Raw genomic sequence first — 23,964 nt, 5'->3', positions numbered from 1 at the left:
TCAATCCAAGAATGGATTAATAAAATGTGGTATATGTATACCATGGAGTACTATTCAGCTCTAAGAAACAACGGTGATATAGCACATCTTATATTTTCCTGGTTAGAGCTGGAACCCATACTATTAAGTGAAGTTTCCCAAGAATGGGAAAACAAGCACCACATATACTCACCAGCAAATTGGTATTAACTGAGCAGCACCTAAGTGGACACATAGGTACTACAGTAATAGAGTATTGGGCAAGTGGGAGGGGAGCTGGTATATATATAATGAGTGAGATGTGCACCATCTGGGGGATGGTCATGCTGGAGACTCAGACTTGTGGGGGGAGGGGGGGAATGGGCATTTATTGAAACCTTAAAATCTGTACCCTCATAATATGCCGAAATAAAAAAAAAAAAAGTGAAGATACATTTGCAAAATCTTACAGAAAGCTGGGAGTGTAAAACCAGGGAGGGCTGCTTTGGGTGAAAAAGTGTATGTACACATGTGTGTTTGTGAGTGTGTGAGTGTGCAAGTGTGAGTGTTTGAGGTGTGTGCATGTGTCCGAGCATGCATATGAATGTGTGCATGTGTAAGGCGTGTGAGCATGTGTGTGAGTGTGTAAGCACATGTAAGAGCATGTATGTGGGTGTGCAGGGGGCGTGTGAGTGTGGGTGGTCAGCGGTAGATCTGCTCCGGTCCCACCTCTCTGCTTGGAGCTCCCCAGGCAAGGCTTGAAAACCTCTGGGCTGGAAGGATTCTACATGTCACCCTGTGAGGGTAGCAGTTTTGTCTAATTCATGTCGCTAGGCTTATAGGAGATGTTTAATGTGTTTCTTAGTGGTCAAGGTGAGGGTGAGGACGAGGTGAAGTGAACACAGCAGGAATGGGAGGTTTAGGGCTCCCAGAAGCTCCCCTCCCCCTGGAAGCTCCAGCCCTTCCCCTGCAGCCCCAGATACAGATCTCTGTTGGAAGGTAATTTGTTTGGTTTGTGTGTGCCAGGGCTGGAGCCGCATGTTTACTGAGCTGGGACTAATATCTTTGGTGGATCTTCTCGTCTGCACAGGCCTCAGCCCTGATCCCAGGCAAGGCCACCACTGCCACCACCAGGGAAGCACCCCCCTGCCCCCAACTCTAGCATATTCCACGGGAGGGGGCAGGGTCTCTGCAGGACTGGGCCGGGTGGGCAGGAGGTGCTTCCCAGCACTGTAGCCCCTCGCTGGTGCTGGCTGGGCTGGTAGGGCCCAGGCTGGTGCCCAGGCACCCTGGGGAGGACGGGTACTGGCACTGGATGGGTCCTGCCTGGAATGGAAGTGATGTGCCCTAGGGAGCTAGTGGAGTTTTGTCCCCATGAATGCTCTGTGTCTTTGGGGTGGGGTGTGTGTTCCCTCCCAATTGACTGTCCACTGATCAAAATGACGCTGGATACCAGGGTCTGGCCTCAGCTGCTCTTTCTCAGGGCAAAGGGCACCATCCCCCTCGGCCCCCAGACCTGAGCACTCTGGGTGTTCCGAGCTCCTGGCAGACCCCTAGCTATGGGATTCTCTGTGGCCTGATGAATGTTTATCCTGCAGCCTGCTGGAGCCAGGAGGAGCCCGGAGGGGCTGGGGCTCAGCACTCTGTCTCCAGAGCGGCTCTGAAGCTCCTTCCAGCTGCACTTAGGAATGTCCCCTCTCCCCCACCCTGCTCTGCTCTGCTGGTCCAGAAATTCAGCCAACCTGACCACCCCTCCCCCAGGTCTGCAAGGCCCCACCTGCCAGCCTGAGGCCAGCCGGATGAGTCAGAACTGAAAACATAGGAATACTCCCCTCAACCCAATCATAGAGGTGACCAGTGTTCCTTGTTGCTTTGTTGAAAATCTGGAAAACACAGGTCCTACCCAGAAGTCACCTCCCCACTCCTGCCCCTGACCGTGGGTTCTGTCCGTGAGGCAGGGCCTGGGCGGGCACAGCCTTTGTCCTTCCCCCTTCCTCCACCATCGCGCTGGCAGAGAGAGGGGCACAGCCAGGGCTTGGTTAGTGGAACTTAATTCTGCCAGGATTCCTTCCTGCGCAGATCCAGGAGGACGCCGGGGCGACCCCTGTCCTCCTCCTGGGGCTGATCGGATAAACCACTGCCAAGACTGGTTTCCTGACTGCGGTGCAAATGCAGGCTCAGGCCTCAACTGGGAACCACCCAGTACTCTCTCCTTCCCTTGTGCTTCACGTGGATCCGTCAGCTCGACCTGCTGGCTCTGCCCTTGAGACGCTGTCATACCAGGCCACTGCACCCCAAGTCCTCTCATGTCTCCCCAGAAGCCCTCAGCATCCGTTGGCCCTATGCTTTCTCTCCCCAGAGACTGGCTGGGGGTGATGACTCAGAGCCCTGTCACTCCAGGACAAAACCCAGCTCCTCGGTTAGACTGCAGGACCCCCTGTGCTCGCCTGGCTTCCTTTGGCTTCTCTCCTGGATCCCCCTCCCTCCCCTCACCCTCTTAACTGCCCAGCCCGCTTGGAACCCTCCAAGCTTCTTCCTTAGGGGTTTTGCCTTTGCTGTGCCCTTAGCCAGGAATGCTCTTCCGTGGGGACCCCAAGGTTCCTGTGCATCATTCCTGTCTCCACTAGTGTATCGCCTTCTCAGAGAGGCCTTCCCTGCCCACCCCTCAGTGGTCTTCCCCACTGACCGCCCTTCACCCCCTCCCTTGCAAACCCCACCCTATACATCGCTCACTCCCCGGAACGAAAGCTCCAGAGGGCAGGGGGCTTGAGAGGGTGGTCTGTAATCATGTGTTAAATGGAAAAAAAAAAGGGTTTCTCTCCTTTCTTCCTCTGTTTCCTCAAATAATCCCGAGACACCTGTAGTGCTGGGGGCAGCCAGGAGACCACGGGAGAGACGGAGCAGAGGTGTGTGACAGGGAGTCCAGGGACTTCCCTGTCCAGGGCAGTCTTCAAGCCAGTGGATCCGATTCTGCCCAGTTTGAGGAGGGGTGGGACTCCTGCCCAGCATGAGTGGAGGGAGGTGGACGGAATTGAGGGGCTGCCATCCAGGTGCAGGGAGGAGATTTGAGGACCTTCCACACCCAGGCCCCTCTTGGGGGGCAGGTGAGCAGTGAAACCTGCTGCAGAGGAAGCCGGGAACCTTCCCAGGTTGAGTTAGTGAAAGCTCTGGAGCATTCCCCAGTATTCATAGGATTATTTACACGTTGGAATGGGGACATCTTGCATATGGAGTCCCAGAGTCTTTGCCCCCGAGGGTGACAGTGTTGTTTTCTGATGGGAGGGACGTTAGCCGGCCAGGAAGGGCACAGAAACCACCCAGGTGCCTCCTTCTGGGCTCTATGAAGTCGGGCAGGCACTGGGACGTCTCTCTCTCTGTCCTGTGTCTAGCACACTCTAGTTCAGATGGAATGGGCCACGGCCTGGGGCAGGGTAGAGGTTCTAAATGGGGCCCAAATAGACCAGGGCAGGGCAAAGGCTGAGACTCCCAGGCTGAGGTCAGTTGGCCCCCCTGTGAAGAGGGGCCTGAACCTCCTCACGTACTCGTCCTGGGCCAGCGGACTGGGGAGGGAGAGGCCAGTCCACAGTCTCTCCAGGGTGTGGAATGTGGCACCTGGGAGAGGCAGATCCTCCCCTTTCCCCCACCCGCCTGGACAAGGGACTGGCTCTCCCTCCCCTCCCCCATCTGCCTGGTTCCGGTCAGGCTGGTTTTTCCTCCCCTGAGGACTTGAAGAACACCAGGGCCATCCTCACAGAGCCCCGCGTGAGCTAGGCTGCCGCAGAAGGGGCCAGACCCGGGCTGTGGGGCCAGACCCGGGCCCCAGCAAGGCTGCTCACAGCACGGCCAGCTCTGCCCCGTCCTGCCCCCTGCTCTTGGAGCCAGCGGATTGGATTCTGCCCAGTGTGAGGAAGAGCGGGGCTCCCCAAGAGAAGGCCTGGGGGGATTGGCAGGCGATAGAGGCAGAGTCCTGCTCATCTCAGGCTCCCCAGGATGTGGCCCGTGGCAGTGCTGTATGCGGTGTCTCTCCCCTTCATCTCTCCAGTTTGTCATCAAGTCACAGCAGTATTTCTTGTCTCTGTCCTGTACTCTCCGTCCTGCCACCGTGACAAGGTTCAGACCCTTCGTCGCTAACACTGGCTATTTCAGCAGGCCATAACTGGCTCATTACCCCTGGTCACGCCTGCTCCCCTCGTCCCACCAGCCCATTTGCCAGGCGAGACTCAGGCTGGCCAGGTCACATGTGATTACAATGACTCCCTTGTCTGCAGGAGCAAGCCCAGCTCCTCCTCCCAGCCCCCGTGTCCCAGTCACGCTGGACGGCCAGTGGCCCCCAAGCTGGCCCCAGTGACTTGGCTCCGTGTTGATTGGTCCTAGGCCTACTGGCCTACTGGCTCAATAGTTGCGGCAGACGGCCCACAGTGTGGCTTCCTGCTGCAGCACCCAGGAAGATCCCCCAGTTATTTCAGAAAGTCCCCCAGAGGAATGTGCCCATGTGCCAACAAGGTGCCTGCTGGCCCGCACGTGGTGCCCTTTGCTCTGCCACTGGCTCCAGCCCCACAAATCCCTGTGTGCCACCGGGGACAGCCTTGCTGCCCCTTGTGGGAACAGCCAGTGGGGCCGGCTCCAGATGCTCCCCAAACTTCTGAGTGGGGCCCTCCTGGGTCTAAGTCATTGTGCTCAAAGGAGCCCTCCTTGTCCTCAGACTCTTTCCAAGTTCTTCTTGTCCCTTTCGTGCTCTGGCTTCATGAAGTAAAACCAGCCCAAAGGACCCGGGAGTGGGGTCAGCAGCATAGGAACCTTTTCTGGGGTCTCTTCTCCCCACATCTGCTTCTCCACCTTCCACGACATCCTCTCTCCTTTCCCAGCTCAAGGCCATAGCGTGGGGGTGGGTGAGCAGAAGCAGCAATGCCCCCTGTCCGTGTAGGGAGGGCAAGAGGGTATTCACTATCAATGCATTAAATCTGGCTCATTCTAAATGCCCATCATAGAGTGTTTCTAAGCAATGACTTATTTTTAATTAAGAAGTGACACATAAATACGTCTTGCAGAAAAGAAAACCATAGAGAGCACGGTTAGGTTCCCTTGGGCTGCTGTTCCCCAGTCACTTCTCCCCAGAGGAAATCTCCCTGGTCGGCCGCTGCATTTCCTCCCTCCTCTGCGTGCTCACATACTGTTCACACAGACCTACCCAAATAAGTCATCTTTTAAGTGTGTGTCAACAGGAAGTCATCACACTAAGAGTGCTGCTCTCTCACTGAATTCACTGTACCCAACAGCTGTCTCTTTAGGGTTTTCCTTGTCACCGTTCATTGCCATTACTCATTCTGCTTAATTTCTGTCTCTAGTCCAAAGCGGGGATGTTGCACCATTTACTGACCTCCCCGCCCCCACCCCAGGGGTTGTTTCTGTATTTCCACTACTACAAGCAATGCTTCAAAGAGCGTCCTTTTTGTACGTCTTCCTGAATACATGGGCCAGGGGGTTCTGGGGTGAGGGGGCCTGATGGCTCATAGGGTGTGTGAATTTTTTTAAAGGTGACACTGCCAAATTGCCCTGCAAAGTGGCTGCTACAACTCACTTCCCACTAACACGTTGGAGGGGGTTCATTTGCCCAAAGCTTTCCTTACACTTGACATTGTCAAACTTTGTGATTTGGCCAATCTAACGGGAAAAATAAATCTGCCTCCTCCTGGGCTGGGGAGAGGTAGTCCCAGATGCCTCGGTTGGGTAGGTGATCTAGGAGGGCGGCCTGGTGCTGTTCATGGAAACTTCTAGGAGCCCTGTTCACCGTCCTGTCTCCCACTTCTCCTCTCAAGTTTCCTGGCATCCCCCCCTCTATCCCCGAGCTTCCCTGGGGTGTGTTTTAAGAATTTGCTTATTATTCATGGGCTTCCTGCCCTCCCTTCTCTTGCCCCCTCCCTGTTCCCCCCAACCCTAGAATTCAGCTTTCATCTGCTATGTTATCATTTTTTTATGGCTTTTGTTTTTTTATTTTAGCATATTATGGGGGTACAAATGTTAAGGTTATGTGTATTGCCCATGTCCCCAACCCCCCTTAAGTCAGAGCTTCGAGCATGACCATCCCCCAGACGGTGCACATCTCACTCATTATGTTTGTACATATCCATCCCCTCCACCCCCTCCCACTGGCCCAACACCCAATAAATGTTATTTCTATATGTCCACTGAGGTGTTGATCCGTTAATACCAGTTTGCTGGTGAGTACATGTGGTGCTTGTTTTTCCATTCTTGGGATACTTCACTTAGTAGAATGGGTTCCAGCTCTATCCAGGAAAATACAAGAGGTGCTATATCACCATTGTTTCTTAAAGCTGAGTAGTACTCCATGGTATACATATACCACATTTTATTAATCCACTCATGAATTGATGGGCACTTGGGTTGTTTCCACAACTTTGCAATTGTGAATTGTGCTGCTATAATATGTTATCATTTTTGAGCTTTAAAGTTTTTGTTGACATTTCTCATCTTGTGTTGTCTCTTCTTTTAGTCTCTTGAAATATTTTTCTTAACTGCCATTTTAGCAGGGTTTTAGGAAGGAGAGAAAATTAACGTGAGTATTCAATTTACCACATTTCATCAAGACGAATACATCCCTAGAATCCCCCTACCAGACTGCCGGTGGTTTAGAGGCAGGAAAAGTTTGTATTCATGACTGTGTCCCAGCCTGGCATGTGTCTGGCAAACAAGAAAGGCCTGATGCGTGGCCACTGAATGGGGGAGTGGGCGAGAGAGTGTCTGGTGCTGATGGCCCCTGAGCAAGGGGACAGCGTCCAGGTAAGGGGTTGCTAATCACACGACAGACAAGCTCATGAAGTCTGCATGCCTTTACCTTTCTCCCCTCTAGCTTTTGAACATAGACACCAGTCTGTCCCCTCTGCTAGGCTCAACTTTGAGGAAACTTACTTGGATGGCCTACTGACTAACCAAATAATTGTGCACTGGAGCAGAAAGGACAAGTTAGGACCTTGGCAGGAGACACTATGTTTTCCCCAACTTGGTGACTCTCTCTCTGGGCCATTAGAGGAAGGCACCTTGACCCCTATCCTGTGTGTGTGTGCGCGGAGGGGTGGTGGTGATGTTGGACAGCATTAGTGGCTGGGACTTGATGGACTGAAAGATTTTAGCATGAATCCTGGGTTGACTACTTGCTTGTGTGACCTTGGTCAAGGTATTAACTTTTCTGAGCCTCAGTATTCCTGATTGTAAAATGGGGAGAACAATACTTGACTGACATATTTCATTGAAATAATATATATATTAAGTGCTTAGTATAGTGGCTGTCACAGTAGATGTTGGCCATGACCATCTACTGTATCATTATCACCTTCGTCATCATTATTGTTGTCATTATCATATCATTCTACACAAGGACTAGGACTCTCACCCTCAACTCTAGTAGTTCCCAAACCACTATCCCATCTCCTCAGGGATGATGGAAACTCCCTGACCTTTAACCTCTCCCCTCTGGGAACCGTCTGCACCTGCTCAAGCGTAAGAAGCTTCTAGCATATATCCAAGAGATGCAGAGAGAGGCTCAGCCTCAGAGTCAAGACTTGGAAACTGATCCCAGCTCTGCCTGGGTTAAGTCAGTGGAATCACTCATGAGACCTCAGGCAGGTCACGCCACCTCTCTGAGCACCCTTGGACCAGATGGGCCTTCTCTGTAATTTGTGGCTTGTTAATAGTTATTACCACACAAAAGATCCCATAGTCCAGTACATTTAGGAAATGTTGGTTAAACAAAGTTAAAATAATAATACTTATAATCATAATCACAATATATTATAAAACAATAACATTACATAATAAAATAATAAGACTGCTGCTCGAGTGCTATTTGCCAGGCACTGTGATAAAACTTTTACAAGCTCCGTCACATTTATTCCTTGAAACAATCCTACGAAATAGGTGTCGCCATACTGGCTATTGTGGAACTCCGGAGGGGCGTCAGAGAGCGCAGAGTTTGGCAGGGATCTCTTTTCCCACAGGGCTCACAGGGTGCGAGGGGTCTGTAGAATCAAGCTGGGGGACTCTGGACGGGGCATTTTAGGTCAGGCGCTGCCCTCTGGAAGCCAGGGGTCGCCTGGAGACTCCTTGTCATGAAGCCGGTTCCTCGAATGGGAGCAACAGTTCGGACCCCCAGTTCCATCTCCAGGGAGGGCGGCCTGTCCAGGCTGTTACATCCCTGAGTTCTTGATGTACCAGAGAAGTGCAAAAACCAGGAAGCTCATGGCTGGGCACTGTTTCTGGCCAGAGCGAGGGAGCAAGTATTCTTCCTGGCCCCAGCCTACTGTTCAGTCTGGAGTTGACTGCTATTGGAATTGGCATGATAAGATTTTGGGGGAAGGGACCCGAAGGAGTCGTTTTGGAGCTGAGACTTCCTTGGAAGGGACAGCAGAGCCTCTGTCACACTCAGGATCCCGGGCCATGGGGTGAGGGGAGAGACGCTGGAAGCTGGAATCTGATACTCCTGGCTATGGACCACCAGCAAGTCACTGCTCTCTCTGAGCCTCTGCTTCCTCCTCTGTAAAATGGGTGTAAGATTACCCTCTCCACCGGGCTGCTGTGAGGCAATGCGATCCGTCAACTGTGCTACCCTATGGACTACGGTTATGGCCCTGGGGTAGGGGGCTGGGACTCTAAGCTTCTCTGAAGTTTAGGGAGCTCAGAACACCTTATCTTAGAGCTGTTGGTCCTATTCTCTGTTTCCTAATACAAAGTCCCTCTCCAGACCCTCCTATCAGCACAGAAAGCCAGAGACGCCAGCTAGGGCTTGGTGTGCATGGCAACTATCTGGCCAATCTCCCCCCACCCCCCACAAGGATCAGGCCTTCTCATGGCCAGATAAGGAGAATGACTCACATCAGACCCGTCCTGGCGTCCTGGCAGCTACAACCTTTGTGAGGTCCAGCCGCACCCTGCTTTTACAGCTGGCTTTAGGCCCCCCTCCTTCCCCCTCAGGGCTCCCCAAAGACCTTCAGTCTTCCTGCGACTGAGCCATTAGTTTCAACAGCCCCGGAGTGGCCCTCCTGAGCAGCTGACAGCTGCTCTGGGGGTTCAGGGGTGTGTGTTTGTGGGAGTTTCCTGCCTCTCTTCCAGGGGAAGTTGGTGGCTTGAAGACAGTCTGCTGGGATTTAGGTTTCAGAGGCCAGGGACAAATCTTCACTGGTCACAAGAGACCCAGGTGATAATATGCAGAGAGAGGGCTCAGCTGGGACTCTTCTCATTTCACGGGGAGAAACTGAGGCCTAGAGATGGGGAGTGACTTTCCCATCCCTGTAACATGCTCTCAGGAGGGCACAGGGCCTCTGTCCTGAGCCTGGGTGGCTGCTCTGCCACAAGGACGAGAAGGAGCCCTGGGGACAATTCTGGGGACAGGTGGGGTCACTAGGGAGAGGAATCGGGGTGGGGTTGTTGCAGTGTCCTGCAGTGTTTGGTGGGGGGCCTGGCCCTCCAAAGAGATCAAAAGAGGCGGGTGGAATTGCTGAACTGGGGGAAGAGCCAGGGCTGCAGGCGGTGAGGGCTCTGCCTCTATCATCAAAGCCCTTCACTTTGCACACAGGCTCCTTTGTGTTGCTCTCCCTAGTCTGTCCACTCGCTCGTCCTCATGCTAGGGTGAGGACTCTGTTAGGCACACGGATTTGGCATCCTGACACCCTCCTTCGAGATGCTCAGGAGGGCAGGATCCCATCCTATTTTTGCCTTTGGGTGGGAGGCGCTAAATGCCTCTTGGGCAAGTTACTCGCCTCCCCCAGGCTCAGCTTCCTCATCATGGGAACATTAAAGCTGCCCAACAAATGCCTACTTTGGGGGCTGGAAGGCAGGAGATTATCCTGGTGGGGGGTGGGCTTTGAGAATTCCAGGGTGGGGGTCAGGGTTGAGCTGGGGAGTTGTAAAAGTGTCAATCCAGCTGCCAGAACCGCTCCCTGCAGCTGTTCCCTGGAGCCTATTGTCACCTGGGGCATTGTATGGCCACAGCAGGGTGGGGCAGCTTTGTCTCTGGCAGCCCAGTGCGTGCAGCTCCCAGCACCCTCCTCCGGAAGCAGTGCCTTTGTCAGAAAGGACTAAAGGGGAGTTAGGGTGTGGGTGGTCCCCCAAGGCAGTGGGTTCTGGAAGGTTGTAATTTCCAGTGGAGGTAGGAATCTGGTGAATGTACCTGGCAGAGGGTGTTGATTACCATCACAAGAAGGGGAGGCTCCTACCATGACTCCACAGAAGGCGCTCTGAGCGAGAAGTTTCTTGGTGGGGGTGTGCAGGAGTGTAATCTCAGAGGGGCTGCAATTCTGTGTGTAAAACTCTGGGTGATTTTAAAGGGTGAGGGTCAGGATGTGACTTCCAGGGATGGGGGTGTCTAAGTACGGTGGGGCGAAGATCCAGAATAAGTGTCCCGAAGGGGGAGCACAGGGGAGTGTGAATAGGAGCTTCTGAGTGGGCAGCGCTGGGCTGGCAGGGGCCTCTGGTCTCTGGGAGGGGACAGTTGGGGCAGAGCCTCCAGGAATTGACCAATGGGGAGAGTGCCCATATTTGCACTCTGGAGCCAGAGAATTCCCCCGGGCTCAGATATCCGCCCCTGACACCATTCCTCCCTTCCCCCCTCCGCCCCAGGCATAAAAGGCGCCAGGTGAGGGCCTTGCCACTCCTCCTGCAATCGCAGCTCCTCTGGCCCGTGTCACTCCGTTCTCTTCTCTGCCTTGCCATGACTTCATACAGCTATCGCCAGTCGTCGTCCACCTCGTCCTTCGGGGGCCTGGGCGGCGGCTCCGTGCGCTTTGGGGCGGGGGGCGCCTTCCGCGCGCCCAGCATCCACGGGGGATCGGGCGGCCGCGGCGTGTCCGTGTCCTCCGCCCGCTTCGTGTCCTCGTCCTCCGCGGGCTATGGCGGGGGCTACGGCGGCGGTTTTGCCAGTGCCCTGGCCGGGTCCGACGGGCTGCTGGCGGGCAACGAGAAGGCCACCATGCAGAACCTCAACGACCGCCTGGCCTCCTACCTGGACAAGGTGCGCGCCCTGGAGACGGCCAACGGCGAGCTGGAGGTGAAGATCCGCGACTGGTACCAGAAGCAGGGGCCCGGGCCCTTCCGCGACTACAGCCACTACTTCAAGACCATCGAGGACCTGCGGGAAAAGGTGGGCAGCTGCCCGGCCGCAGGAAGTGCACCTGCCGCGGCGGGGCGGGGGCCGCGGAAACCTGCCGGGCGTGCCGGCAGGTCGAGCGGGGGCGGTGGCGCCGGGGTCACCGCCTGGTGGGGGCCGGATGTGAGCCCGTTAGGACGTGGGAGGGCCCGCAGGGTGGGGCTGAGAGAAGCGGGGCAGAGACGAGGGGCAGGACGGGCAGGGCCATGGGGAGAGAAGTGGCCGCCCGGGTGGGGACAGGGGGGAGGGGAACGGGGCGGGGCGGGTGAGCGGGCGGGGCCTCTAGAGGTGCCGGGGGTGGGGTTGGAGGGCAGGAGAGGAGGGGGCGGGTCCGCAAGGCCTGGAGAAAAGGGGGGCGGAGGGAGGGAGGAGATGGGACACTGCTGTGGAGTGCCCAGCGGTCTAGGCCAGGAGCCGCAGCCCGCTGCAGGAGATGCTGGGGTTTGGCCTGGGAGGATCCGGGCCTGGACCTGGTCCCCGCGACCCCAGCGTGGGGCCCCCTGCATTCCTTTCCTCTGGCCGGGCAGGTCTGGGTTCCATCACAGAGCTCAGGCTCCTTCCATTCCTCTCCCGCCCTGGTGGCCACTCAGGAGCCCACCCAGGACTTAGAGGCGTTCTAGGAAGAATGGGAGAGGCGGGCTGTGACCCCTGGGCTGGGTAGAGGAGGGACACTGGCACAGACCTCTGCTGGGGACGACCAGGTATAGCGGCAGCTCCCTGTGGGTGGAGGGTCAGGGACTGGAGACCCTGGCGGGGATGTGGGGGGTGGGGTCTGAGCCACACGCTCTTAGGGAGGCTCTGACGGGCCCACAGGGAAGAGCTTGGTCCTGAAGAAATGGATCAGCGGGACATTTGACAGCCCCACAGGCTGGGTCTCCCAAAACGCAGCCCACCAAAACATTATCCAATGTCTGCCATGCGCCTGGCATGGTGCCGGGTGCTGGGGGTGTAGACCCAGACTCACAGGCAAAGAGGGACAGCTGGAGATGCCAACAGCCAGCTACAACAGTGCTTTTCACGCTTGTTAAATCCTGACCTATAATGAGAAATACATTTTACTGGGCACCTTCGCACATTCTCTCTCTCTCTTTTTCCTGCCTGTGTGCACACACTCATGTAAAATAGAGGCAAAAGTTTTTTGAAACAATTCTTGCCCTACTGTGGGGCGATAATTTATATTCTGTTCTGTTTCAAACCACCATCTGGGGCATTGAGTAATGAGTTAGGACCTGCTCTTTGGAAAACACTGGCCCCAAGTACTGAATCAGCGGTAAGCTGGGTGATGTGAGTATGCCCCTTAGGTCAGAGAGACCTCAGGTTGGGGTGGACTTGGTCCAGGCATCCTGAACGTTACTTTCCACCGCTGTAAAATAGGAGCACCCACTCGCCTGGCAGTGAGGTTCTAGAGGCTGTAAAAGAATAGGTACAAAGTGCCTGGCACATAATAGATACTCAATAAATGGGATTCTCTTTTCTGAAGGCAGAATGTGCTTTGAATGGGGGTGTAGAGGATAGGGTAAGGTTTTCTCTGTGCTTCTCTTCATTTCCCCACACTTCTCTGTATCTGGTGTGTAGATTCCCTCAGGCCACTTAGAGTTTCACTGGGCACAGGCCTCAGAGACTGCCTGCCCTCCTCCGCCCATGCCCCTGCCTTCCTGGCCCCAGTGTTTCCTCCTGGGCATGGCTGGATTCCAAGGCCTCCCAGAGAGCAGGCCAGGGGGCAGCGGATGGGTGGCTGGGGCTTTGGTCTCTAGGGAGCGGGGGCATATTCATTTGCTCCCGTCTCTCTTCTGGGAATAAAGTGGGTGGGTGGTGCCCGTGTGCTGAACTGGTGCCAAACTCCTGCCTCTGCCTTCCAGATTCTTGGTGCCACCATTGAGAACTCCAGGGTTGTCCTGCAGATTGACAACGCCCGTCTGGCCGCAGATGACTTCCGAACCAAGTGAGGGTCTGCCCTGGGGGCTGCAGAAGCCAGGGTGGGTGGAGCGGAAATCCCAGGTCTTTGCCGTGCTCAGTGCAAGGGGTGGACTGGACTCTGTTCTCACCTACCCCAGCTGGCCTGAAGCAACCCCCTCCACCACCGTGGACTCCTGAGCACTGGGGAGATAGGGAAGTCTTCAGGGGTGCAGAGGAAACTCTGGCCTGACTGCAGGTACTTCCTCTGAAAGGTTTGAGACGGAGCAGGCCCTGCGCATGAGCGTGGAGGCTGACATCAACGGCCTGCGCCGCGTTCTGGACGAGCTGACTCTGGCCAGAACCGACCTGGAGATGCAGATCGAGAACCTCAAGGAGGAGCTGGCCTACATGAAGAAGAACCACGAGGAGGTGGGTTTCAAGCTGGGCTTCCCTTCCATCCTTCTCCAGCTTCCCAGGGCTCAGAACACTCTTTTAATATATCTCCTCGGATGGTGGTCATACTTGTTGCACCCTCAGCATGGCCTGGGGTGTGGACCATGGATCCCAGGATTCCAGCATGGGACAGTGGTGACCCCCAGTGCTGGCTCCTAGGTGTGCAGTTGCAAACCAACCCCCTTTGGCCTGGGGGGGTGGGAGAGTGACCTGGCCCAGGCCCAGGAGGCTCTGGGCTCTGACATGCCCATCTCTGCTGTGTCTTTCCAGGAAATCAGTGTCCTGAGGGGCCAGGTGGGTGGTCAGGTCAATGTGGAGGTGGATTCTGCTCCGGGCATCGATCTTGCCAAGATCCTGAGTGACATGCGAAGCCAATATGAAGTCTTGGCTGAGCAGAACCGGAAGGACGTGGAAACCTGGTACACAGGCCAGGTACGTAGGGGGAAGCAGGCACCCTTGGGGGGTGGCACGGAAGGAGGGTTGGATCCTCCCCACCCAAAGGTCTGCCTCAGTGCTCATTCCCTCCTCCTCTCTCATCCCAGATTGACATACTGAACAAAGAGGTCACCAGCAACAAGGAGCAGCTCCAGATCAGCAAGTCCGAGGTCACCGACCTGCGGCGTACCCTGCAGGGTCTTGAGATAGAGCTCCAGTCACAGCTCAGCATGGTTCGTGCCCCTCCACCCCCCTGCCCTGCCCCATGGGTTGCACCCTTGTGCCCTTGCATCCTCGGGAGGCTGGCTGGTGGCTGCGCCCATGCCCTGTCCAGGAACCAGGCTCCGCTGAGTCACCTCCCCTCTCCCTCCCCTCAGAAAGCCGCCCTGGAAGGCACTCTGGCGGAGACAGAGGCCCACTTTGGAGCCCAGCTGGCGCAGATCCAGGGGCTGATCAGCGCTATTGAAGGCCAGCTGGCTGACCTGCGTGCCGACAGCGAGCGGCAGAACCAGGACTACCAGCGGCTCATGGACATCAAGTCGCGGCTGGAGCAGGAGATCGCCACCTACCGCAGCCTGCTTGAGGGCCAGGAGGCCCACTACAACGACCTGCCCACCTCCAAGGTCGTCTAAAAGGCTCCTGGGCTTCTGCCTTCCTGCAGAGGGATTCCCTGGGTAGGAGGCCATGGGCAGGGAGGGACCCTTACCCCTGGCCCTTCTCCTGACCTGCCAATAAAATTTTATGGCCCCGAGGGAGGAAGGATGGTTCGTTTGTTCTTTCAGCCCATGGAGAGATGGGTCAGGCCTGGGCCCTGTTTAGGTTTTATTTGAACCAAAGTCCACCCTGCTCTAGGAGAGGGAACGGAGGGCACTCACATACTTAGATTGGAATGGTAATTCCTGTTCCTTTTACAAGAACCCTGTGAAATAAGCATTGCTTCCATTTTACAGAGAGGTAAACTAAGGCTCAGAGAGCTAAAGTGGTTTGTTGTAGGTGCAACTGCTCTAATACATGGCAAAGGTGAAATTTGAAACTGTGGTTTTTGTTTCCAGATTTAGTTTTCTTTCCACTCGTCTCCCCTGAGTGTTGGAGTGTCTGTGTGAAATTAATGTTCACCGAACGCCTACAATGTGCCGTTGATCAAAACAACTTTAAGAGATAGAATGAGCTGCATCTTATTGATCAGGAAATAGGCTAAGAGAGGTTAAGTAACTTGTTCGAGGCTGCACAGCAACTGCATGGCAGAGCCAAGACTAGAATCTAAATTGCCTAATCCAGGTGGCCCTCTAGAGTCGATACACATCTTGCTGGCATTCCAGCTGTGCTCCATATGATGGCTCAGGACTGGGATCCCCAGGGGCAGTTCCTTCTGACACATTTCTCCACCCAACTGATAGTGGGCCTTTGGGGTCAGGCATTCTACTTGGAGCAAGGCTGGTGAGGGTGTGTGTGTGCGTGCACTAACACATTTGTTTTGGGGTGCCCTGCATAAGCCCCTTACGCCCACCAGCCCATACCTGGGCCCAGAGCCTGGAATGAGACCCAGCTGTGACCCAGACCTCCCACATGGACCCCCAACCTGGCTTGCCTGGGGCCTACCCTGGGCCAGCAAAGGAATAACGTCCCAGCTTCCTGGTAGGACTCTGCTGTTTGCGGGGGCGTGGCCCTGCCCCTGTGGTTTACAGCTCAGCTGCCGAGAACTGAGGCGGATCCAAGGTGCCAAGAAGCCTCACTTCTCCGCAGCTGAGAGGTTCAGGCTGAGTGCCACACAGCTCTGTGACAGCTGGCTGGCCCTGGAGGGACAGCATCCTTGCCTAGCACCCTGCTAAGGAGGCCCATGACCCTGTCACAGCCACTGTAACCCTGAGGGAGGCGCTATTTCCCCTATTTTCCTGTGGGTCTCAGGTTGGGTAGCTTGCAACACGTGACCCTGGAGCCCAGCTCTTCCCTCTCCTGGCTGCAGCCCTGGACAGAGGCCTCGTCAGCCCCCACCTGGCTGTTCTGCCCTGGCCTCCAGCACCCCAAATTCTCCCGGAGGCAGAGGCCTCGCCCTCCCCCTCCCCGCCCCCCCCCCCAGCCTGGGGCTGCCCAGAAATACCTGTCCCTGCCCAAGAAAGCTTCCCTTGTTGTCACAGCTGAACCCTCCCCCTGCCTTGGGCCCCTGGAATGTGGCTGCGGGCTGGTCTGGGCCCACAGGTGGGGCAGGTGCCCCGGTCTTGGCCTGGGTGTCAGGCCTTTGTGTGTGCACGGTGGGGGAGGGGCTAGGCGGGACTCTCTTCTGCCTCAGTGTGGGAGCTGCGTCCCAGGAGACCTGGGATAGGAGAGAGGGGAGCAAGATCTTCTGTCACTGCTGGTCATCAGGGCCACTGCAGTCTGGAAAGCATTTCCTGTCGGTCCGTGAGTCAGGCGGGGCTGGAGTTGTTTCCATTGGTCCTGACTGGTAGACTGAGGCTGAGAGAGAGGAAGCAACGGTCCCCAAAGCCGCACACCTAGCGAAGGGGAAAGGAGGGATTCCAAGGGACATCTCCAGGCCGCAGGAGGTACACTCCGTTCCTGGCATCTCCCTGGGGAACGGGCAGGTGGGGGGGCTCTCGGGTTTATGGAGACCTCCCTCCCCAGGTGCTCTCAAATGCTCACTGGGGTCCCTATTAATGGCCCCATTTTAAATCAGGAATCAGTCCAGAGGGGCTGAGTCACACCCAGAGGTGGCAGCCAGCCCAGGCTCTTTCCATGGGGCCGCACTGCCCCACCAAGGAGGGCCGCTCGCTCCCTCCCGAGACGGCCTGTCTGGCTACAGCGGGGAAGGTGGGAAACTGGTACAGCGTCCGGCTGGGCTGCCTGGGGCCGGGCCTGGGGCTGCGGTCTGCGTGCAGTGCCCTCCTGCAAGCCGTCCCACCCAGTGCTAATGAGGAGTCCCCAGGGCCACCGGGATCTTAGCTTGCAATAGCTACGTGGACCGAAACCAGGCAGTGGAGACTGGGGCAGCGAGGGGGCAGCTGGGCCTGCGAGTGTGGGGAACGCCACCTCGAGGGGCTGCTGGAGGCGGGTCAGGGTGCAGAACGGGGGCTGGCTGGGATCCAGCTGTCCTTACCTGGGTGGCTGGTGAGGAATTGTTCCTGGTTAATTGCTGGGGCCGCAATGTCTGCAGAGGCTTTAATGAGCTCTGGCTGATCTGAGTTTGATTATTTTTCTTTCAGAGGAAAAGACAATATCCTCCTACCGGTGAGACAATACCACACTGTCTGCGCCCAGTGCTTGGACGCCGGGCTCGCTGTGAAGTCTCACTGTGGGGGACCCCCCCCAAGGCCTGTGGTTCCCTACCTACCACCTGAGCTCAGATACAGGAATTTGGGGTCTGATGGAGGACCCTCTTTTCATGTCCCCTGTTTTGTTAGGGGCTGCCAAGGACCTGGTTGAGTGCTGGTGATGCCCCTCGGCAGCTGTGCCACCTTGCACAAATCATTTCACCTCTCTGAGTCCCTGTTTCATTCCTTCTGAAACTTGGGTGGGGGGTCACCCTCTGTGCCGTGAGGATTAGAGGTGATGGGTGCAAAAGTGCTTTGTAAACAGGAAGTGTGCAGTGGAAGTAAAGGATCATGGTATCACAGCGAACGTAAGAAGCCACATTGTCCCACAGGAGCTGGCACAGAACAGCAGCACTGCGAAGCCCAGGAACATGTCAGGCTCACAGGGCGTGTTCTGATGCCCAAGGACAGAGTCCTCCTGGTGAGGGCGCTCAGGAGGCCCGGGTGCGGGATGTGTGGACTCTCACTGGGCCCCTCAGAAGATGGGGGCTCCTGGGCTTCAGGGCTTCCCTGGAGCTGAGAACTGAGAGTGCTCTTGGCTGCAAGGAAACAGGCTTGAAAAGCAAAACGTCCAAGATCTCACAGCATTATTGACAGAGTCAGGATTTAGAACCCAGGCCTGAGGGAGCCCCGAGTCCTGTCCACTTCACTGTGCCACAACCAGGAAGCTTCCTCCTGACTCTCCGGCCCTTGGCTTTCTGTAAGCGCTGGAGCCAGGTCCAGAGGGCTGGGCCAGGCCTCCAAGTGTCACTGCCCGCAGGTATCAGATGTCCCTGGAGAGTGGGGCCCCTGAGCTGGCGGGGCAGAGGAAAGGGCTCTTCTTAGTGTGCGACACCCCTCTCTGGCCTCGGTGGGAAGTGGTGCCCTGGCCTTCAAGACCTCTGGTGGCTTCCAGCCTGGTGGCCAGGCCTCCTATCTCCTCCCTTTCCACAACGCTCCTCCTTTCTCCCAACGTTCAGGCACATAGAGCCTTCTGGATCTGCCCCTCCCCAGCGTGCAGCACTCGACAGGACAAATGGGGGTTAATCTGGTCCTGCTAAGCAGCGACTTGTCTCTCCCTGGAGAAGGCAGGGGCTTTCTGGAACCTGCCCCAGCCTTATCGGCAGAGGTCTGCCCCAACGTGTCCCAGGAGCAAGCAAGGGTTCAGCGACATGTGCAGTTGGCAGGTGGCAGGATCATCAATCAGCCCCTTGTCAGTGCTGAGCCCGCTGGGCTTTTGTGAGGGTGCCAGGGCCACGGGCTAGAGAAACAGGAGGGGGTTTGGGTGGTGGGGTGGAGCAGAGGTGAGAGGAGGAGAGGCCATCTGTGGCACCAGGGAAGGGACAGATGCTGGCACCTCTGGTCACCTTAGCTGGAACTTGATTCAAGACCCCCTCTCCTGTCCCCAGCCTGTCCCTGTGGGACGTGCATTCCAAGCCCTGCAGGCTCACACACAGGCAATTTGAGCTGGAGACACAAAGCAATAATCGAGCCCATGGGCAAGGGTCCTAGACTGGGGGCAGGGGGAGGTCTGGATGGCCGGGCTGTTCTAACTGTTCAGGCAAAGGTTTGGTGGCCGTGCTGTGAATAGGGTTTGCTCCCTGCTACTCCCTCTTTTCTCCTGGAGTGGAGAGATGAACCTGTAATCCAAGTGTTAAAACTATGGCCCGGGGCAAAGCACCATTAATTCTGAATCATCTCTTTTGTTGCATTAGAAAAAAAATAAAAGAAAAACTTCACACGAGCCACGTTGAGGTGTGCAGGCAGCTGTGTTTGTCAGGAAGGTAGAGGAGTTGGCTTCACTTTGTGGGAGGAGACGAGGTCCCACGGGCCCCTCGGAGGGGTATATAAGGAGCCCCAGCTAGGGGGTGACAGGCGCTGCTCTCTGTTTCAGCCCAGCCCGGCACCTCCCTGCCAGCGTCTCTTGTGCTTGCTGAGAACTCAGACGCCGGCTACCTGGCCATGACCACCACATTTCTGCAATCTTCTTCCTCCACCTTTGGTGGGGGCTCTCACAGAGGGGGTTCCCTCTGGGCTGGGGGAGGCGGCTTTGGTGGCGGGAATCTCTATGGGGGAGGTGGAAGCCGAAGTATCTCAGCTTCTTCTGCTAGGTTTGTCTCTTCGGGGTCAGGAGGGGGCTACGGGGGTGGCATGAGCTGTGGCTTTGGTGGAGGGGCTGGTAGTGGTTTTGGTGGAGGCTTTGGGGGTGGTGTTGGTGGGGGTTTTGGTGGTAGCTTTGGTGGGGGTTTTGGTGGTGGCGATGGCGGTCTCCTCTCCGGCAACGAGAAGGCCACCATGCAGAACCTCAACGACCGCCTGGCCTCCTACCTGGACAAGGTGCGTGCCCTGGAGGAGGCCAACACCGAGCTGGAGGTGAAGATCCGCGACTGGTACCAGAAGCAGGCCCCAACCAGCCCCGAGCGCGACTACAGCCACTACTTCAAGACCATGGAAGAGCTCCGGGACAAGGTAAGTCCTCCGACATCGGAGACAGGGGAGCAGGTGGCTGACGCCCTGCGGACATCTCTAAGGGCAGTGCTACTGCCGAGTCGGGGAAATGCTTTCCTGCCCAGGCAGTGACTGTCTGGTGTGTAACCCCGGCAAACTTGGAATGCACCTGCTTTCCAGGTGCAGCTGTGGCGCAAATCTGCTCAACTTGGCAGTGCCAGGGGAGGGGTGTTGGGAATCTTAGGACCAACAGGGCACAGGTGGGGCACATGCAAAGAGCCATCTGCCCTCCTCACCCAGTGCAGGGCTCTGCGTAAAGTGCTTCTTTACCTCTCTGGCAAGAGCCTGAAGTGCCAGGACCTCTTGCCTTGCCCTATGAGGGTGTCTTTAGTGCCAAAAGCACTGTTGGGGCTTAGGAGATCTGTGCGCTCATTACAGCTTCTGCTCCCCACTCACTCACCATTTTCCTCCCCAGGACTGGGTTCTTCATCTGTAAAATGCCTTTTTAGCTGCCCTTCGGGTTCCCACTGGCTGGGACATTCTGTAGATCCATAGCTGTGTCCGAGGTGTGCAGGAGGCAGCCACCAAGTAGTCCAGAGCTAGGGCTGGTAGAGCATCCCGAGGGGTCTATTGTCACAGCCAAATGTGCCCCATCCCACACTGGGGCAGCCAGTCCCCACAGGAGATTCCAGCCAGTGCTGCCTCCCTGGCCCTTCATGCCCTGCAGACAGGCAGGGCAACCCCTCAGGTGACCCAGGGACCATGGCATGGGGGCAGAGCAAGTAATGGGCACGCCAGGTGAGCTGGGCTCTGCCTGCCCTCGGCCCTGCGGGCAGTGTCAGAGGGGAGATTGTTGCTGAGGGGCCCGCCTTGGGTGCAGAGCAGAGAGTGGCGGGGCAGAGGGAGGAGTCTTCCTGGCACCAACTCCCAGTCTCCTGCAGATCCTGGCGGCCACCATCGACAACTCTCGAGTCATCCTGGAGATTGACAACGCCAGGCTGGCTGCGGATGACTTTAGGCTCAAGTGCGTGCCCTCCTCCCTCTCCCCTTCCTGTGTTGGCCCCTTCCCTGGCTGTGCTCTCCCTGGACTCAGGCAGCCCAGGCCCCTCACCCCCCTCACTTTGGGCTCCCTCTTTCTTCCCAGGTATGAGAACGAGCTGGCCCTGCGCCAGAGCGTGGAGGCCGACATCAACGGCCTGCGCCGCGTGCTGGACGAGCTGACCCTGGCCAGGACCGACCTGGAGATGCAGATCGAGAGCCTGAACGAGGAGCTGGCCTACCTGAAGAAGAACCACGAGGAGGTGAGGGCGGGGAGGCGCTGGGGCTGGTGGGAGGCCATGGGGCTGCTGGTGCCTCCTCATGGCTGGCTAGGAGCTGGTGGTTCAGAAATGCATCACCACCAAAACCAGGGGTCCCGTGGAGAGGAAGGGACACTGTCCTCTGGAGGCGAGACCCACAGCCAAGCCAGGTGGCCAGTGTGAACTGCGGCCTTCCTGATCAGTTTGGTGAGCTCACGCCAGGGCCTGGCTGTCTCGGGTCTTTCCTTGGCAGGACCTGGAGCAGACGAAAGGTCCCGGAGCTGAGGCACCCGTGTGATCAGAGCTTTCCATGTGCAATGGGGAGCACAGGTTGGCTGGGGGTGTGTGTGCCAAGTTCACTGTATGAGTTAGGGACAGAGACAGGATTCACACTCAGGGCCCCACTCTGGGCTGTCTTCTGCTCTCTGTCTCCAAACGGTTCCTCCCACACTGCAGGAGATGAAGGAGTTCGGCAGCCAGCTGGCTGGCCAGGTCAACGTGGAGATGGACGCAGCACCGGGTGTGGACCTGACCCGCGCGCTGGCGGAGATGAGGGAGCAGTACGAGGCCATGGCCGAGAAGAACCGCCGCGAAGCAGAGGCCTGGTTCTTCAGCAAGGTTGTCCTGACCTCCTGCCCGCCCCGCCTGCCCCACCCCCTGAGTGTGCGAGGAGGTCAGGGCTCATTACTCTTGTGTGGGACCTGCAGACCGAGGAGCTGAACAAGGAGGTGGCCTCCAGCACGGAAATGATCCAGACCAGCAAGACGGAGATCACAGACCTGAGACGCACCCTGCAGGGGCTGGAGATCGAGCTGCAGTCCCAGCTCAGCATGGTACGGCCCCGCCCCACCCCAGCCTCGCGGGTGACGATGCTCCAGCCATCCGCAGCTGGTTACACTTTGGAGTTCTCAAGCCCCCTCAGGGGTGGTTCCCTGACCTCCGTTCAATCCCTCCTCCCCCCATGGCCTCGGCGGGGTCCTCTCCAGCCTGATGTGTCTGTGCATCTGTCGCCCCACCAGAAAGCCGGGCTGGAGACCTCGCTGGCGGAGACGGAGTGCCGCTATGCCACGCAGCTGCAGCAGATCCAGGGGCTCATCGGCGGCCTGGAGGCCCAGCTGAGCGAGCTGCGCTGCGAGATGGAGGCTCAGAACCAGGAGTACAAGGTGCTGCTGGACATCAAGACCCGCCTGGAGCAGGAAATCGCCACCTACCGCAGCCTGCTCGAGGGCCAGGACGCCAAGTAGGCGCATGGGCACAGGGGGAGGGAAGAGGACGGTCTTGGTGTGGCTGGGGCACAAGGTCACCCTAAGGGGATTGCAGGGTGTCCCCAAGTGTCTTTGAGGGACAAGAAAAAGAGAACTGAACAAGGAGTGAGGGTCTGGACTCTGTGCTCTGGTCTTTGGCTCTTGCCTTGGGCAGGTCACTTCACCTGTCTGGTCCTGCGTTGCTTCTGTGATGGCCGGGGTTGGGCTAGTGGCCTGTAAGATCTAATGCTCGTTCCATTCTCTGCATGAAGTAGATTGTGCGTTCTTGTAGATCAGAATCTTTCTACTCGGGCGTAGCAGGCCTGGATGGGTGTCAGGGTAGCAGGGTGTCCCAGCTTCCAGAGTGTGGGGTTAGGGCGGGATGTGGGGGTGGTGTTGGAGTGGGTGGGAGAGGGCTGCTTCACTTCCATGTGAGCTCCTAGGGACACCTGAGCTTGTGCCCTTTGCCAACATCTGCTTCCCCGTCTCTTTCAGGATGGCTGGCGTTGGCATCTCAGCAGGTAGGACAGCTTCACTCTTCTGGTGTGGGGTGGCGGTGGGGAGCTGTTGGAGCCACCACTCCCCTTGGAGATGGGGAAGGAGAAAGAGATCAAACTTCCCAGTGAGGCAGGGACACTCCCATTCCAGTCGATATCCCTTCCCCAGTGGGACACTCTATTGGCCCCGGGTAGGTTGGGGTTGGAGATTTATTAGGAAACTTCCAGGCTGAGCAGGCTCTGTGCAGGGCATGTCTCTCCCCCAGGCCCGATCTGCGTGCACTTCTGGTAAGATGCCCATGGCTACTCCTTGTTCTCGCTCCCTGCCGGGCATGCCTGCCGTGGCCACTGCCCATCTCTTTGATGAGTAATTCAATACCAGACCCCCTGGCAGCTCTTGAAGGACTGAGCAGTGGCCATTCTCAGGGGTGCTGGCCAGTTTTGCCAGAGCCCAGCTAAGGAAGGGGTGGTTCCCCCACGCTATAGCTTGCCCTTTTTTTCCGTAGCTGCTTTGGGAAGTGGTGGCAGCAGCAGCAGCGGCAATTTGCACATCAAAATAGAGGAGACGGTGGATGGAAAGAAGTTTTCTTCCCACCAGTGAGAAATCTAAGTGCCCAGGGCAGGGGAAACGTCCCTTGCCACCCTCACCCTACCGAGGCTGAGAGGAGGACCAGCCAGAGGGGCTGGACAAGGAGACTCCAGTTTGTGCCTTCAGAGAGTGACCAGCTGAAGAGAGTCCCTCCCTCTCCTCGTTGGGGGCTTTGCATGCTCGCCCTTCCTCCCCTCTACCCTTTCCCAGCAGAAGCAGCTGAATTGTGTAACCAGTTCATTTGTGTGGTGTCGGTTCATGCAATAAAAAATTGCCTTTCCTCAAAAATATTTCCTGTTTCTTTGAACCATCCTCCATTCCTTTTTGAGAGCGAAAACCTGCATCCCTGCCTCAGGCCAGCGGTTGGGAGAGGCAGGGTGAGTCTTCTGTTATTTGTGTTACAGGAGATGGCTTAGCCAGGACCTGGGGAGGGAGGTCCCAGGTGGAGGTCACAGGACTGTCTTCAGCAGAGGTGGGACAGCAAAGATGGGATGATCAGGGTCATCAGCTGCAGAAGAACAGCAATTGCCTGATGCCGAGAGCCCACCCTTTAAAAACGCTGTAGTTCTGCTTATTATTAGGATGACAGCATTTTTCAGACAGAAGTCACCGTCCTTCTACTTCTCTAGCAAAGTGATAAACTTCTTTTTCCTTTGCCTCAAAAAAAAACCAAAACAAAACAACAACAACAAGGAATTGCCTTTGTT

At 56.7% G+C, this 23,964-nt stretch overlaps 4 protein-coding genes across 4 annotated transcripts in view; 3 read left to right on the top strand and 1 right to left on the bottom strand.

The window, feature by feature from the left end:
- Positions 1 to 23,964, bottom strand: part of EIF1 (eukaryotic translation initiation factor 1) — a 478,792-nt gene that overhangs the window by 128,382 nt on the left and 326,446 nt on the right. The gene's annotated exons all lie outside the window — the stretch shown is intronic.
- Positions 1 to 23,964, top strand: part of LOC105872035 (keratin, type I cytoskeletal 14) — a 133,994-nt gene that overhangs the window by 44,348 nt on the left and 65,682 nt on the right. The gene's annotated exons all lie outside the window — the stretch shown is intronic.
- On the top strand, positions 10,600 to 14,646 carry KRT19 (keratin 19). Its single transcript, XM_012765778.3, has 6 exons — positions 10,600 to 11,107; positions 12,973 to 13,055; positions 13,282 to 13,438; positions 13,733 to 13,894; positions 14,005 to 14,130; positions 14,275 to 14,646. The coding sequence occupies exons 1-6, from the start codon at positions 10,679 to 10,681 to the stop codon at positions 14,527 to 14,529; spliced, it is 1,212 nt and encodes a 403-aa protein (XP_012621232.2). The 5' UTR covers positions 10,600 to 10,678; the 3' UTR covers positions 14,530 to 14,646.
- KRT15 (keratin 15) lies at positions 19,026 to 23,545 on the top strand. The gene is made up of 8 exons (XM_012765775.2): positions 19,026 to 19,650; positions 20,571 to 20,653; positions 20,774 to 20,930; positions 21,384 to 21,545; positions 21,635 to 21,760; positions 21,947 to 22,167; positions 22,667 to 22,692; positions 23,175 to 23,545. Exons 1-8 carry the CDS (start codon positions 19,144 to 19,146, stop codon positions 23,267 to 23,269), a joined length of 1,377 nt encoding a protein of 458 aa, XP_012621229.2. The 5' UTR covers positions 19,026 to 19,143; the 3' UTR covers positions 23,270 to 23,545.

This window comes from Microcebus murinus, chromosome 18, assembly GCF_040939455.1.
Source record: "Microcebus murinus isolate Inina chromosome 18, M.murinus_Inina_mat1.0, whole genome shotgun sequence".
Lineage (NCBI taxonomy): Eukaryota > Metazoa > Chordata > Mammalia > Primates > Cheirogaleidae > Microcebus > Microcebus murinus.
The sequence above is the reverse complement of the archived record's forward strand: the minus strand, read 5'-3'. Positions and strand labels throughout refer to the sequence as shown.

Bases quoted from the DNA above. Each gene is read 5' to 3' on its own strand.
- KRT19 (XM_012765778.3), top strand. From the start codon at position 10,679: ATGACTTCATACAGCTATCGCCAGTCGTCGTCCACCTCGTCCTTCGGG. The intron at 11,108-12,972 runs GTGGGCAGCTGC...TCTGCCTTCCAG, and splicing joins TCGAGGACCTGCGGGAAAAG to ATTCTTGGTGCCACCATTGA. The intron at 14,131-14,274 runs GTTCGTGCCCCT...CCCTCCCCTCAG, and splicing joins TCCAGTCACAGCTCAGCATG to AAAGCCGCCCTGGAAGGCAC.
- KRT15 (XM_012765775.2), top strand. From the start codon at position 19,144: ATGACCACCACATTTCTGCAATCTTCTTCCTCCACCTTTGGTGGGGGC. The intron at 21,761-21,946 runs GTACGGCCCCGC...TCGCCCCACCAG, and splicing joins TGCAGTCCCAGCTCAGCATG to AAAGCCGGGCTGGAGACCTC. The intron at 22,168-22,666 runs GTAGGCGCATGG...CGTCTCTTTCAG, and splicing joins CTCGAGGGCCAGGACGCCAA to GATGGCTGGCGTTGGCATCT.